Below are 13,350 nucleotides of genomic sequence, written 5' to 3' on the forward strand. Positions count from 1 at the left end.
AATGACAGCATCGATTCCATATCATTTTACAGGTAGATTTTGGAATTAAAAAAGAAACACTGTCCATATTTGTACTGACGTGCAAGACGTTGCGGTTGGACGCTTATTAGGCACAAGGAAAAAGCGTATTCTTCCAAAAATTATGAAGTCAGATGCTCTGTGCACATGCTGGAAGGACAAATTTTTTAATTGGGTAGTATAGATCTCATTCGGTATATCTCATGTTACCATAGATGGATCGATCCCGATTTTCGTCCCTTTGCGATGAAAATCATTAGGATCAATTCCCTAATAAAACCATAATACAAATTATTCAGTCGCCAATCAAACTGTGGCAAATCAGAATATCAAATGACATTGTGACCTCTATCAAATACATGTTTTTCTAATGGCAACAAATAATCTGTATCAGTGGGGAGAGGGGGTGGGGGGTTTAAGTGTTATGATAATGGAAATAAAGCCTCCCTATCCACTAGGTTGTGTGAATGGTGATAAACTATATCATTTCTATCCAATATGTGTATTATAAGAATGGTGATAAATCATCTCTATCCAATATATGTTGTGAGAAAGGCGATAAATTGTTTCTGTCAGTATGTGTTGTGAGAAAGTGATAAACTGTCTCTATCCAATATGTGTTGTGAGAATGGCAATGATTTATTTCTATCTTAGTAAGTGTTTTGAGAATGGCAATAAATTATCATAAGGTCTAAAAAAATTCTTTGTTTCCAGTAACATGCTTAAAACAATTAGGGTAGGTATGTCAAAAAATGAATACAAATAAGGGGATTATGCCTTTAGAGCATCAGTAATTACGTGTTCAAAATTTTTGTCTTATGAATATAATAAAGAACTAAGAGAAACTAACTCAAATCAAATTAATTATAATTTAATTAGGATTAATTAGATCACGTCCATATATATCAATATGATATTATTTATAATATTATCAATATATAATCAAAAGAGTTTCAAGACATACTGTTAACAGCATAATAATTTTCAATTTATTCTGGCACTCTTGTTGTGCTTTTAACATGGTCAGTGATGTTAGAAATCAACTTTAGCGTATTTTATTGTTTACATTAAAATCGGTTATTATGTGGAACTTTAAATTTTTCTTCAGTCTAACATCACTGACCATGTTTAAAGCATAACAAGAGTGCCAGAATGTCACAATATACACCCGTCACAGCAAATTTCTTTACTCTAGCAACTGTATTTGCGAATGGAATTTTAATTTTGTGGGGTTTTTTTTGTTGTTTTTTTCTTAATCCACATAAAAACTCCTTACCAGGTAGAGATACCTTAAAATACACCTAAAATTTGAAAGTAACATCTATGTTGTATCACAGAAAAGTGGTCTTGTTTTTTCCCTACTGTCAATTAGTCAATTATAAAAAAGTTACAATATAAGTTATTTATAGTAACAACTAAGGGAAGTTAATCTTAAAAAAAAAAAAAATAAAAAGTCCACACAAAAATCCTTACCAGGTAGAGATTGGTCAAAATACACCTCAAAATTGGATGTAACATGCATGTCGTACTACAGAAAAGTGGTCTCGATTTTTATCTACGACTAGTAATGAAAAAGTTACAATCTAAGCTATTTATAGTAACAACAAAGGAAAGTAATTCTAAAAAGTTGAAAAAAATATTCTCCAAGGCCATAAAAAAATTTAGGGTCGGGCCAAAAATTTAGGATACCGGAAAAAAACAATTTTTTCTTACACCTAATCTTAAATAAATCATGCTTTAGATTCATTAATTTTTTTTATGTTATAGTGATAAATAGTAAGGGCTGACTAGTTAGGTCAGGAGTTTGATCACCAGTTAAGTTAACCTTTAGCCTGCTAAATTTCTAAAATGGACTGGTCAATCATTCAATTCGGACAGTACCATTTATCATTTGAAGGGATGTTCACTGAAAATTTACTGACTGAATAGCGAACAGTGCAGACCATGATCAGCCTGCACATTTGTGCAGGCTGATCTTGGTCTACACTGGTCGCAAAGGCAGAATCACTTGCCACCAGCAGGCTAAAGGTTAAGGTGTATGTTTGACAAAAGCCAATGCTCTATTTTCTGCCATTTTAATTAGTCTCACTGAAGATCTATCAAGCTGAGGGATGTAACACTGATGTAATACCCATTGCTATCTAACCAAACTTCCCAGTTCATTAAAAATTTATACCTTACTCATTTATCTCTTCTGATCAAAACCAATGTAACCTTTACATAATGTTACAAACCACTACCTGATTTGGGCAACAACTTCTAATTCAGCTTTTTCACATCACAAATGGGTTACAAACTATAAAAAGTATTCAACAAATATTGATTTTATTTGCTAAGGAAAGAAGAAAAAACTAAAATGGTAGTAACCTAGACTAACATTAAATGGAGGTACACACAAGTCATGCTCCTCTAGAAGTGCCTCCAAATCAGTTTGCCTGTTTACTAATAGAAACTTTTTATTGTTTGGATAGAATGGCCTTACATTAAAGGTCAGCATGCTTGTTTAATTATCAATCTTATCAAAGAACAATAGTCAATTAATATGATTGTTACAGTTGATAATTATCAGTACCTGGCGGTAAGTTTTCATTTATCTTGCTCAAAAGTACATTCAAACTTAGTTTTGCTATACCTGTATTGTTTTCATATGTATCATCTAGTCTATTTACTGCATAATCTGATGTATCAAAATTCAGAACAAAGTATAATAAAAGAATGGGTTAAAATATCTCAAATATATGTAACAGTTCTGCTCTCTAACATAGGGTATCAGGGCCAGAAAGAATGATAGTTTGATTTTTTACTCAACTGGTAGTTTTCACAAGTTAAGAAAATGGAAAACTAGGATTTGTTTCTTTTGGGCACATTAGTTTGACAGAACAAGGTCAAAAAATACATTTCTGATCACAAACTCTTGAGTTTTTTAACAAATACCTTGATATGGTTCATTCACAAATACCTTAATATGGTTCATAAAAATTTTCATTCCTTTCTGCCTAAAATTCTTTACTAAAATTCGTTAATTTCTGGCACCTGGGTATCTGTAATATTATACCAAATATTAAGGGCAACATTTAAATGATATCATTTAAGTAAATTCTTTAGATAAGCATCCTTTATTGAACTGCCATATATGGTAATATTTACTCTATCTTTTGAACAATTTACATCAAATGAGGTCATGTACAGTATGAGCTGACAACAAGCCATGATAAATCCTACCCAGAGTGAAAGTCATTGGTTGTTTTATCAATTAGTAAATATTTGAACTGTACTTGACATGTGAATAGGATATAGAATATTCTCTCTTTGTTTTCCTACTTGACGATGATACGGCTCTCAGTTAGTATCACTAGAGTAATGATGGGCACATAACTACCCTCCCCCCAAGTTATAACAAAATTTTCCTAATTTAAAAATGTTAGTAACTGTTAATAAAATGAGAAAAAAAATGAATTGATTTAGTGAGCTCTAGTAAACATTAATTTATATCTCTTGTGATTGTATGTCAGAGGTATTAAATGAATGTGTTATTATTTTCAGTCTCAAGTAAGCTATGAGCTTCACTTTTGATCAAATGCTTAGTTAAAGTAATAGAAGTCATCTATTGATAACAGGCAATCATGCCAAGAAGTTTGATATTCTGTAGGCCCAAGCCCTCTCCAACATTTGATCTAAAGCCATCTTTAGTTTCTAGGTCAATGTGACCTTGCATCCACTGAACCCTAAAACAACAAGTACAACTACTAACCACAGGAAGTCTTCCTATGAAGTCTGACAAGGGAAGCATCATTTACTAATGTTTGCAGAACATGCGGCTGGATCTTATTTCTATAATCTCATCAACTGTTCTATAAACCACAAAGACTGACAGTTCTAGGCCCTCATATTCTCCAATTATTGACTGAAAACCATCTTCAGAAATAAGGTCAGACCTAGTGACTCCAAAACAACAGGGGCCATATAATGACCACCCACATTTGACCACTTTATGCCAAAATATTCTGAAACTATTTATCAGAAACGTTTTAAGTCTCAGGGTCACTGGTCATAGTGACCTTGACCTATTAAACAGCTCACACTTTTTAACAACAAGCAATTGTCCTATGAAGTGTGGCAGTTTTAGGTAAATAATTCTAAGTTATTGATGGAAAACACTTTTCTGTCTCCAGATCAATGTGACCTTGACCTTTGACCAACTGGCCCCCAATATGATAGAGGTCATAGAGGTTGTAACTAACTGAGGTAATTCAAAATGTTCTACTGTTAGTATAAAGTAGAGTGATTTTATCAACACCTGTCAACATATCCAATTTTAAGGTGTCAAGGAAAAAATAGAATTATTTACAATAAATTAAGGTATAAAGCAAACACAAAATGGTAGCCTAGCAACGTGGACAATACAATAAAAATTCTTAATTAAAAGTGACTGTACATATTATATCACTAAATAAGGAAGAATTTATACCTCCTTAATTCAGACTTTATCTCTGTAACTTCATATGCGGAGAATTTACTTCCGCCAAAAAAGGTGTTCTTAACGTGTTATTTAACAAACATTAAAAGAAAACAATCAACATGTACTTCCTTAAAAATGCCTTAAATCACCGATAACAAGATAATAAGGACAAGCTTAATGAAAACAATGTTTACCAATTCAAAACTTTGGTTATTTTCAGCTGTTTAGTCTAGTGATTTTCAGCTGTTTAGTCTAGTGATTTTCAGTTAGAGCTTTAATGCAAGCTTAAGGTTAGACATACATTTGTATCATGGTTATCATGGTATATCCATGTATCTTTGTCTGTATTTCATTACATACCACAGTATATTCAGAATTTAGTCTACAGGGTCCATTTCACAAAGCCTACTTAGGACAAAAGTAGAACTACAACATCTTCACGAGGGGTTGTAACAGTTTCATCAACTGAGCTCTGTTAGAGCTTATAGTATTGTTACTTACATGAGCTTTTTTGAAATCCTTTTCCAGTTTTTGTTCTAAAGGAAGAATGAGCTCTGTGAATAATGCCTTTGTCTGAAAGTAAAATAAATATCAAGATGAGCAGAAAACACGACCCATGTAGCAACACCACTATAACATAATATTATATAAGTCTGTGAGTTTAATAAACCGGAATAACGTCATTTATCTGGATAATGTAGAAAAGGCCTGGACTTGGTATACGGAAATGAAAATTGTTTTATGAATTAATGTCAAGTCATTTGTTGATTTATTAAAACAACACCATAGTTATCTTTCTAAAGATAAAATATACTGCTAAAATATTTGACTCATTAAATAATTCTAAATAATGTACATGCATTAAAACTGTGCGTCATGTGCAGATCTCTTTATCGATGGACATATATCTCAAAAAACAAGCACACAGATCTATACATTTTATTTAATCCCATATTATAGACACTATGTTTATTTACAACTGTGAGAAGTGTCAATAAATTCTACATTGTAGTGAAAATATTATCAAAACTGTGAGTTTTCCATAGACACTGACTGTGAAAACTTGCGTGAGGTCCGAAAGTTTAAAATCAATCAAGCAAAAAATTAAGCACACGACCCTATTTTTTTTGTTTTACCTTTACCTTTAACAACCCTAAATGACAGGTTCCTGGACTTCAAGCCAAGAAAGTGCACATTATCATATGGGCTGTTCCCTGGCCCTGTCACACCAGACATGAAAAATGGTACTGGTAGCTCCCTTTCTTGGGACTCCGTATTTAAAGGGTTGCACCTGGAGGTAAAAATTTCGAGGGCTTAGAGCGAAACTGGTCTATCTGTATATAGAAATAGAAGCAGATAGACCAGTTTCGCTCTAAGCCCTCGAAATAAGCCCAGGTATCTGTTACTGGATACTTTGTTGCACAAGAGATTTGTAGCTGGTGTTGTCCCTTGATTATATATAATGTTGAATAATGTTTGCCTTTACCTTTAACTGTACCTCCTGGTTAGGTGTCACTTGCTATGTAGGACATTTTTGTCTTTAATTCTTCCGGACATGAGCGATTATTTTTATTCTAAGCAAAAAATTGGTTTGCCTACTATTCAGAGGACACAAAACTCAGTTGTCAAGGTGTATCAAAATATACATAAGGATGTTATCTACAGAGAATACATACACTATCTTCAAATCTGTTGTGGATTTCTTTTTGAGCTTCTGTAATCTGAAGTATGGCTTCTCCTGAAAGAATATTACACAAAATTAGAATCATTTCATTTATCATATACTTTTTCATTCTCATTTATATAAACCAAGAATTAATTTTCTGACCAGGTATGCATTTGATTTACCAATGAAACAGAAATTCCAGAATCACTAAAATGTTCTAGTCATTTAGAAACATTCTGATTCTCACGCTTTGACAAGCAAGAAATACGCAGTAGCAACTGCAGCTACTTTCACTTTTTGTTAAGTTCCAGGTTTTTTTAATAAATCAATGCAAATAGATGAAATTATTGTTCCACAGTACTGTAAAAGCACATATTTTCGCTGGGTCAAAATTTTGCAAATTTAATATTCGTGAAATTGTTAAAATGGTATCCTACTTTAATCTCATACACTAATTATGGTAAATATTTATGTGAGGATTAATTTTTGCGAGATGTAGGGCCTCAATTAAACCCTCGCGAAAATTTCTGCTTTTCCACCACTCCTTTGACAAGTTAACATTACAGACTTAGTCATGGATATTGTGACCTTGATTCTTTTTGAATAAACATTGAGCTAGTGGTATTTCCATGGATTCCCTACTATGTTTCCCTTTCATTTACTGTGAAATTATTTAATTTCGCTGGCATGAAATTTCGCGCAAAAGTGAGGAATGACTGTTTCGCGCGGGCTTTAATTCGCGCATTTTCAATTTTAGCAATGAAAAATATAATAAAAAATAATAATAACGCAGTCTTAAATGCGCGCATCGGTCCTAGCGCGAAATATGCGAAAATTCGTCCGACGCGAATAAAAACTAGAAAATGCTTTTGTAAAAAAGCGCATGTCTCCCCCAATGCAAAGTGCTATAGGCAAGAAGTTAATAGGGGTCAGGAGCGAAAGTCAAAGAGACACTGATGGTTGGCTGCAATAGGGATCATCTACTTGGCATGTCCAGTCATCCCGCTAAATTTCAACACTTGTGGCCTAGTGGTTCTCAAGTCACTGTTCAGGCTCCTGTGACCTTGACCTTTGATCAAGTGACCTCAAAATAAATAGGGGTCATCTACTCTGCATGTCCAATCATCCTATTAAGTTTTAACATTGTAGGTCAAGTGATTCTCAAGTTATTTCCAAAAAATGATTTTACATGAACAGGCCACTGTGACCTTGACCTTTAAAAGACTGACCCCAAAATCAATAGGGGTCATCTACTCTGCATGTTCAATCATCCTATGAAGTTTCAACATTCTGGGTCAAGTGGTTCTCAAGTTATTGATCGGAACTGGTTATCAATGTTCAGGCCCCTGTGACCTTGACCTTTAACGGAGTTACCCCAAAAACAATAAGGGTCATTTACTCTGCATGAACAATCATCCTATGAAGTTTCAACACTCTGGGTCGAGAGGTTCTCAAGTTATTGACTGGAAATGGTTTTCCATGTTCAGGCCCCTGTGGCCTTGACCTTTAACAGAGTGACCCTAAAATCGTTAGGGTTCATCTACTCTGCATGACCAATCATCCTACGAAGTTTCATCATTCTGGGTCAAGTGGTTCTCAAGTTACTGACCGGAAATGGTTTTCAATGTCCGGGCCCCTGTGACCTTGACCTTTCACAGAGTGACCCCAAAATCGTTAGGAGTCATCTACTCTTTATGACCAATCATCCTATTAAGTTTCAACATTCTGGGTCAAGTGGTTCTCAAGTTACTGACCGGAAATGGTTTTCAATGTTCAGGCCCCTGTGACCTTGACCTTTAATGGAGTGACCCCAAAATCAATAAGGGTCATCTACTTTGCAGGTACAATCATCCTATGAAGTTTCAACATTCTGGGTCAAGTGGTTCTCTACTTATTGATCAGGAATGGTTTTCAATGTTCAGGCCCCTGTGACCTTGACCTTCGACAGAGCGATCCTATAATCAATAAGGGTCATCTACTCTTTATGACCAATCATCCTATCAAGTTTCAACATTCTGGGTCAGGTGGTTCTCTAGTTATTGATTGGAAATGATTTTCAATGTTCAGGCCCCTGTGACCTTGACCTTTGACAAAGTGACCCCAAAATCAATAGGGGTCATCTACTCTTCATGACCAATCATCCTATGAAGTTTCAACATTCTGGGTCAAGTGGTTCTCTAGTTATTGATCGGAAATGGTTTTCAATGTTCAGGCCCGTGACCTTGACCTTTGACGGAGTGACCCCAAAATCTATAGGGGTCATCTACTCTTCATGACCAATCATCCTATGAAATTTCAACATTCTGGGTCAAGTGGTTCTCTAGTTATTGATCGGAAATGGTTTTCAATGTTCAGCCCCCTGTGACCTTGACCTTTGATGGAGTGATCCCAAAAACAATAGGGGTCGTCTACTCCAGCAGCCCTACAACCCTATGAAGTTTGAAGGTTCTAGGTCAAATGGTTCTCAAGTTATTGCTCGGAAATGAAGTGTGACGGACGGACGGAAGTTCTAACGAAACAGTATTTATGTGACACCCCCATTGTTCTCTCTATTGTTCTAACAGTCACATAAAAAGAAAAAGGTTACATAAACAGAACGGAATGAATGACATCAAAGAGAAAGTACCGTTATGCAGTCACTTAACCATCATTTCGCGGGCACGGAAAGACGGACGGACCGACAGGACAAAAACAATATGCCTCCTGCGGGAGACATAATGATTTCACAGTAAATAAATCACTGAAACAGAAACATGATTCAAAGTCCAGTTTCAGTTTAGGCAAATCAATGCACTCCTTGTCATAAAAGTGCCTGTAAATTGTAACACTGGGAAGATTTTGTGATTTTTTTTTTCTTTAATGCATTAAGAACATGTTTACTAATTGTGTACTCCATAACAAAAATTGTAGACAAGTAATTTCAGTTGCACTTTAAGTCAAAATAAATGTCAAGTTTAAAGACAAATATGTCTGTTATAGTGCTGAATAAGCACCTCCTCTTTTCAGTTTCCTAGATAACCATAAGGATTGCTTGTTTTACTTAGCATGTCTTATATATTCCTTTGCTCATTTTGGGTTAGTACTGAAAGTTCTGTAATAAATATTTAATCATGAATTGTACGGCGCTGTAACATTTTGTTTCCTAGTACTAATAATTATGCAAAGTTTTCCAACTGCACTCGGAGCACTATCACAATGGTCTCATTGTTATTTACCCCTGGGAACAGCCCAGGTATTTACAATACAATCATTGGCACTTCAATCAAACCATTTACACCTGTAATAAAAACTTTCCCTGTCAATAATTCACTGTTATGAGAGTTGCTATTATTGGGCGTTGTACTACCCGACATGCAAACAGGCCTAATAAAGCAGCAAAATGTAGTAAAATCAATATAAATCAAACACGCTTAGCAATTTAATAACATCTTTATTACTAATTTCAATTAGCATTAGCAACATTACCCTATTAAAAAGCGTTTATTATAACCATATAAGTCAAAACATTTTGATGAATGGCCGGGAGAAACAATAAAGCTAAAAATGCCAATTAAGTCCTGTCAGAACTAAAACAAACTGACTATTAGTAAGAAACTTCTAGAAATCTTGCATTCAACATATGGTACAACATTCTGTAAAATTTTTTAAAGGTTACAGTAATGTGGTCAGAAAGTCTGCTAGTTTGAACGCCCATCAGTCTAGAAGCCAGAAATAGAAGAATGCACTAACCCTATTAAACCCAACAATGTCAAATTTCAATTTGAATGCTGACTTTGAGATTTGTGGGCCTGCAAATGGAGAACTAAATGGATCTATGGTCAATGTTGACTTTCCCACCAGCAATAAGCTTTCAGACTAGCAGCCCTTCAGAATACTCTGGGTGGCCACCTCTTTTCTCATATATAAATGACAGAGCCATGCAACCACTGAGAAATTATATAAGAAATACTAGTATACAGTTGAGTCCTATCTCGAAAACTTGTTGCCAAAATATCATTTTAAGTTGAATTTTGGTATGCTGGAGATACTGAGTTTCAACTGTATTTTCATCTCCAATGATGGCTGTCAACATCAAGGTAAAGTATACCAAACAGACAATATACAAACATTCTTATAGCTTTCTGTTGCTGTTTTTTTTTTCTATTTCATGAAATATGGACTTTCAAAATTGCACTGAATAAAGCCAACACTTGGTAATGATCTTATCTTATAACTACTGAATGCACACTGACTGGTAAACACTAAATGGCCTAAATATTTTGATGGTACAAGATGTCATAATATCGTAATTGATGTTGATGATAATGTTTGATAAATATCTTTGTTTGACACCGAAACACCATGTAGCTTGAGGCATACAATCTTCTGACCAGTTACAAATTGTAGAACAACTATGACTGTCCACTAATGTCAGACCCTCAGGCTTCAAAGTCGGAACATTTTACTACTAAATAACAAGTCCTAACATGATCCTAACACAGCCACAAACATAAATGAGCCGTGCCATGGGAAAACCAACATAGTGGGTGTGCGACCAGCATGGATCCAGACCAGCCTGCGCATCCGCGCAGTCTGGTCAGGATCCAAGCTGTTCGCTAACAGTTTCTCCAATTCCAATAGGCTTTAAAAGCGAACAACATGGAGCCTGACCAGACTGCGCGGATGCGCAGGCTGGTCTGGATCCATGCTGGTCGCACACCCACTATGTTGGTTTTCCCATGGCACGGCTCAAATTATTGTTATATTTTTTTTCTGAACTACAGTTAAGGTCAATGTAAGGGCTTACTGTTTTACAGTGTTTGTTGTTTTTATTAACACCTTTGTGGATGTATGTTCTGAAATATTCACACATATTTTTCCTATTTACTGAAACTTCATCCATATCAGGTCTATAATTCTGCTTCTGGTTTTATCGTACATAAATCTCATGTTACTGCCATTTAAATACAAATCCTGTTATTTCCAACAGAAGGAGAAGTCCTGTTTTTTTTATGACTATAAGTGATATATCTATATTGCATTAAAATGCAAAACATATCCTGTATGCATGCAAGGGTTGACATACTGCTGCACATTAGAACTGTCAACAATGTTTTTGTGAAACAATTAGACAGGATGAAAATAAAAAAAAAAGTTCCTTTTTCTGTTTCTCCCATGCTTGATATTCATTTTGAATAGACTAAGATAATAGCAAAATAGATACAAGTCAGAAAAGTCCATTACCCTATTGAAAAGATCTTTCAAGTATTTTCATGAAAAGTATTTCAAAGATTTTTCTATTTTTAGCTTTTATTAGCAGAACCGTCTGAACAAAACTGAGGTAGGTACAACCAAGATGCTATGGAACAAGTAGATCCCTCAAGAAGTCTTTTTTAAAGTTTTTTTCTATTATTTGCCTTGGTGCCTCCTAAAAGGAGTTAAGCAAAAACAGCTAAACAAAACTGAGGACTATACAAGTGAGTGAGTTGGGTTTTACGGCGAATCAACACAAAATGGTCATATATCGCCGAGTGGACTATACAAGGATGCTACAGACCAAGGTTGGAGAGTATCCATCAAGTGGTTCATTAAAAGTAGTTTAAAGGTTTTTTCTGGCAAAATCATCTTAACAAAACTGAGAGAGGATGTAACAGTTTTGTTTTTTTTAAAGTTTTTTCTATTTTTAGCTCTTGTGGCCATGTTGAACCATTTAAAAATATTTTGGCAGATCTTCCAAGAATGTTATGTACCAAGTCTTAGTGAAGATCCATTAAGTGGTTCATTAGGAGAAGATGTCAAAAGGCATTTCAACTTCAGCTCTGGTGTCCTCTAAAAGGGGCTAAGCAGAAGCTTTTAGATAAAACTGAAAGGAGTATACAAGGATACTACAGACAAAATTTGGGGAAGATCCATCCAGCAGTTCATGAAAATAAATCATCTAAAGGAATTTTTGCTCTAGTTGCTAACAAAAAGGCGCAGGGAGGGGACCTTATAACAATGCAACAGATCATGTTTAATGAAGATCAATAACGAGGTTCACTGACAAAAAGTTGTTTAAAGGAATTTCTATTTTTAGCTCAAGCAGCCTCTTTGAACAAATCTGGGAGAGAACCTTATAGTAATGCTACAGACCAAGTTTGATGAAGAAAAATATGTCCATTCTGAGTCAAAGCTATGGCAAGTATCACCAAAATAATACGGTAAATTATAATTTATTTCAACCATGAAGTCATTAATACAGTTCCCAGTAGCTTGTCAATAGCACAGACACTTGGGGCTCGGACCTCCACACACCCCATTCTCTTCTGCCCCTGGTTAAGTTTAGCCAATATATTTTAGCATTTCACCATGTATTAAACATATGTGACGATCATAAAACGCATTTTGTAACATTTCAGCGTGTTTTTAAAAAATGTATTTTTACCATCAATGCTCTCAGTACTACAAGATATGCAACATCGCACGAACAATGGGAACACTTGCTTGCGCTGGATCCTCGCTTTGTGTAGCGCATGTCATAAACCGGGAACCAAAATTGTTACTCTTACGGCTATGTTAAACCAGATCATCACTTCTTTATGTAAACAAACCTCGTGTAACACGTGCTGAAGCGATAATCCGGTATAATGCAGTCGAAACGGTATCAATTTTGGTACCTGGCAACGGTATGCGCAGTTCAAAGCAGGGATCTATTCGCAAGGAAGTGTTCCATAGAATTTAGAAAGATTGATTTATATTATTTATTGATTTCTCGTCGGAATACAAATGACAGTTGTCGGGACCGGTGTCATTTGACAGAATGGTAACAGATCTGACGATTGATACCAGTGATTCATTGGTAGGAGTTCATTTAAACGTTTAACTGGCTATTGTTTCCCTAGTGTTCGTGAGATGTTTCATATCTTGTAATATTGAGAGCATTGATGGTAAAAATGCATTTTTTAAAAACACCCTGAAATGTTACAAAATGCGTTTTATGATCGTCACCTATGCTCAATACATGGTAAAATGCTAAAATATATTGGCTAGACTTAACCAGGGGCGGAGGAGAATGGGGTGTGTGGAGGTCCGAACCCCAAGTGTCTGTGGTCAATAGCCAAGTTCAAAACTAAGAAGATACTATCTGACCAACAGTAAAATCCGAAGAAATTATTGCATTGATTCAACCGATATACACACTATTTTATCACGTCCTAAATTATTCCCCTGCCTCCCTCGCTACTAACAC

At 35.1% G+C, this 13,350-nt stretch overlaps 1 protein-coding gene across 4 annotated transcripts in view; it reads right to left on the reverse strand.

Annotated features, from left to right (window-relative positions):
* Window positions 1-13,350, reverse strand: part of LOC123564373 (brain-specific angiogenesis inhibitor 1-associated protein 2-like protein 2) — a 60,896-nt gene that overhangs the window by 28,292 nt on the left and 19,254 nt on the right. For all 4 annotated transcript variants that reach the window (XM_053537024.1, XM_053537025.1, XM_053537026.1 and 1 more), the window contains exons 4-5: window positions 6,154-6,215; window positions 4,979-5,050 (exon numbers count right to left, since the gene is read on the reverse strand). In XM_053537024.1, the coding sequence (XP_053392999.1) occupies window positions 4,979-5,050; window positions 6,154-6,215 (134 nt within the window). The remainder of the gene's footprint in view (window positions 1-4,978; window positions 5,051-6,153; window positions 6,216-13,350) is intronic.

This window comes from Mercenaria mercenaria, chromosome 2, assembly GCF_021730395.1.
Source record: "Mercenaria mercenaria strain notata chromosome 2, MADL_Memer_1, whole genome shotgun sequence".
In the NCBI taxonomy this organism is placed as follows: Eukaryota; Metazoa; Mollusca; class Bivalvia; order Venerida; family Veneridae; genus Mercenaria; species Mercenaria mercenaria.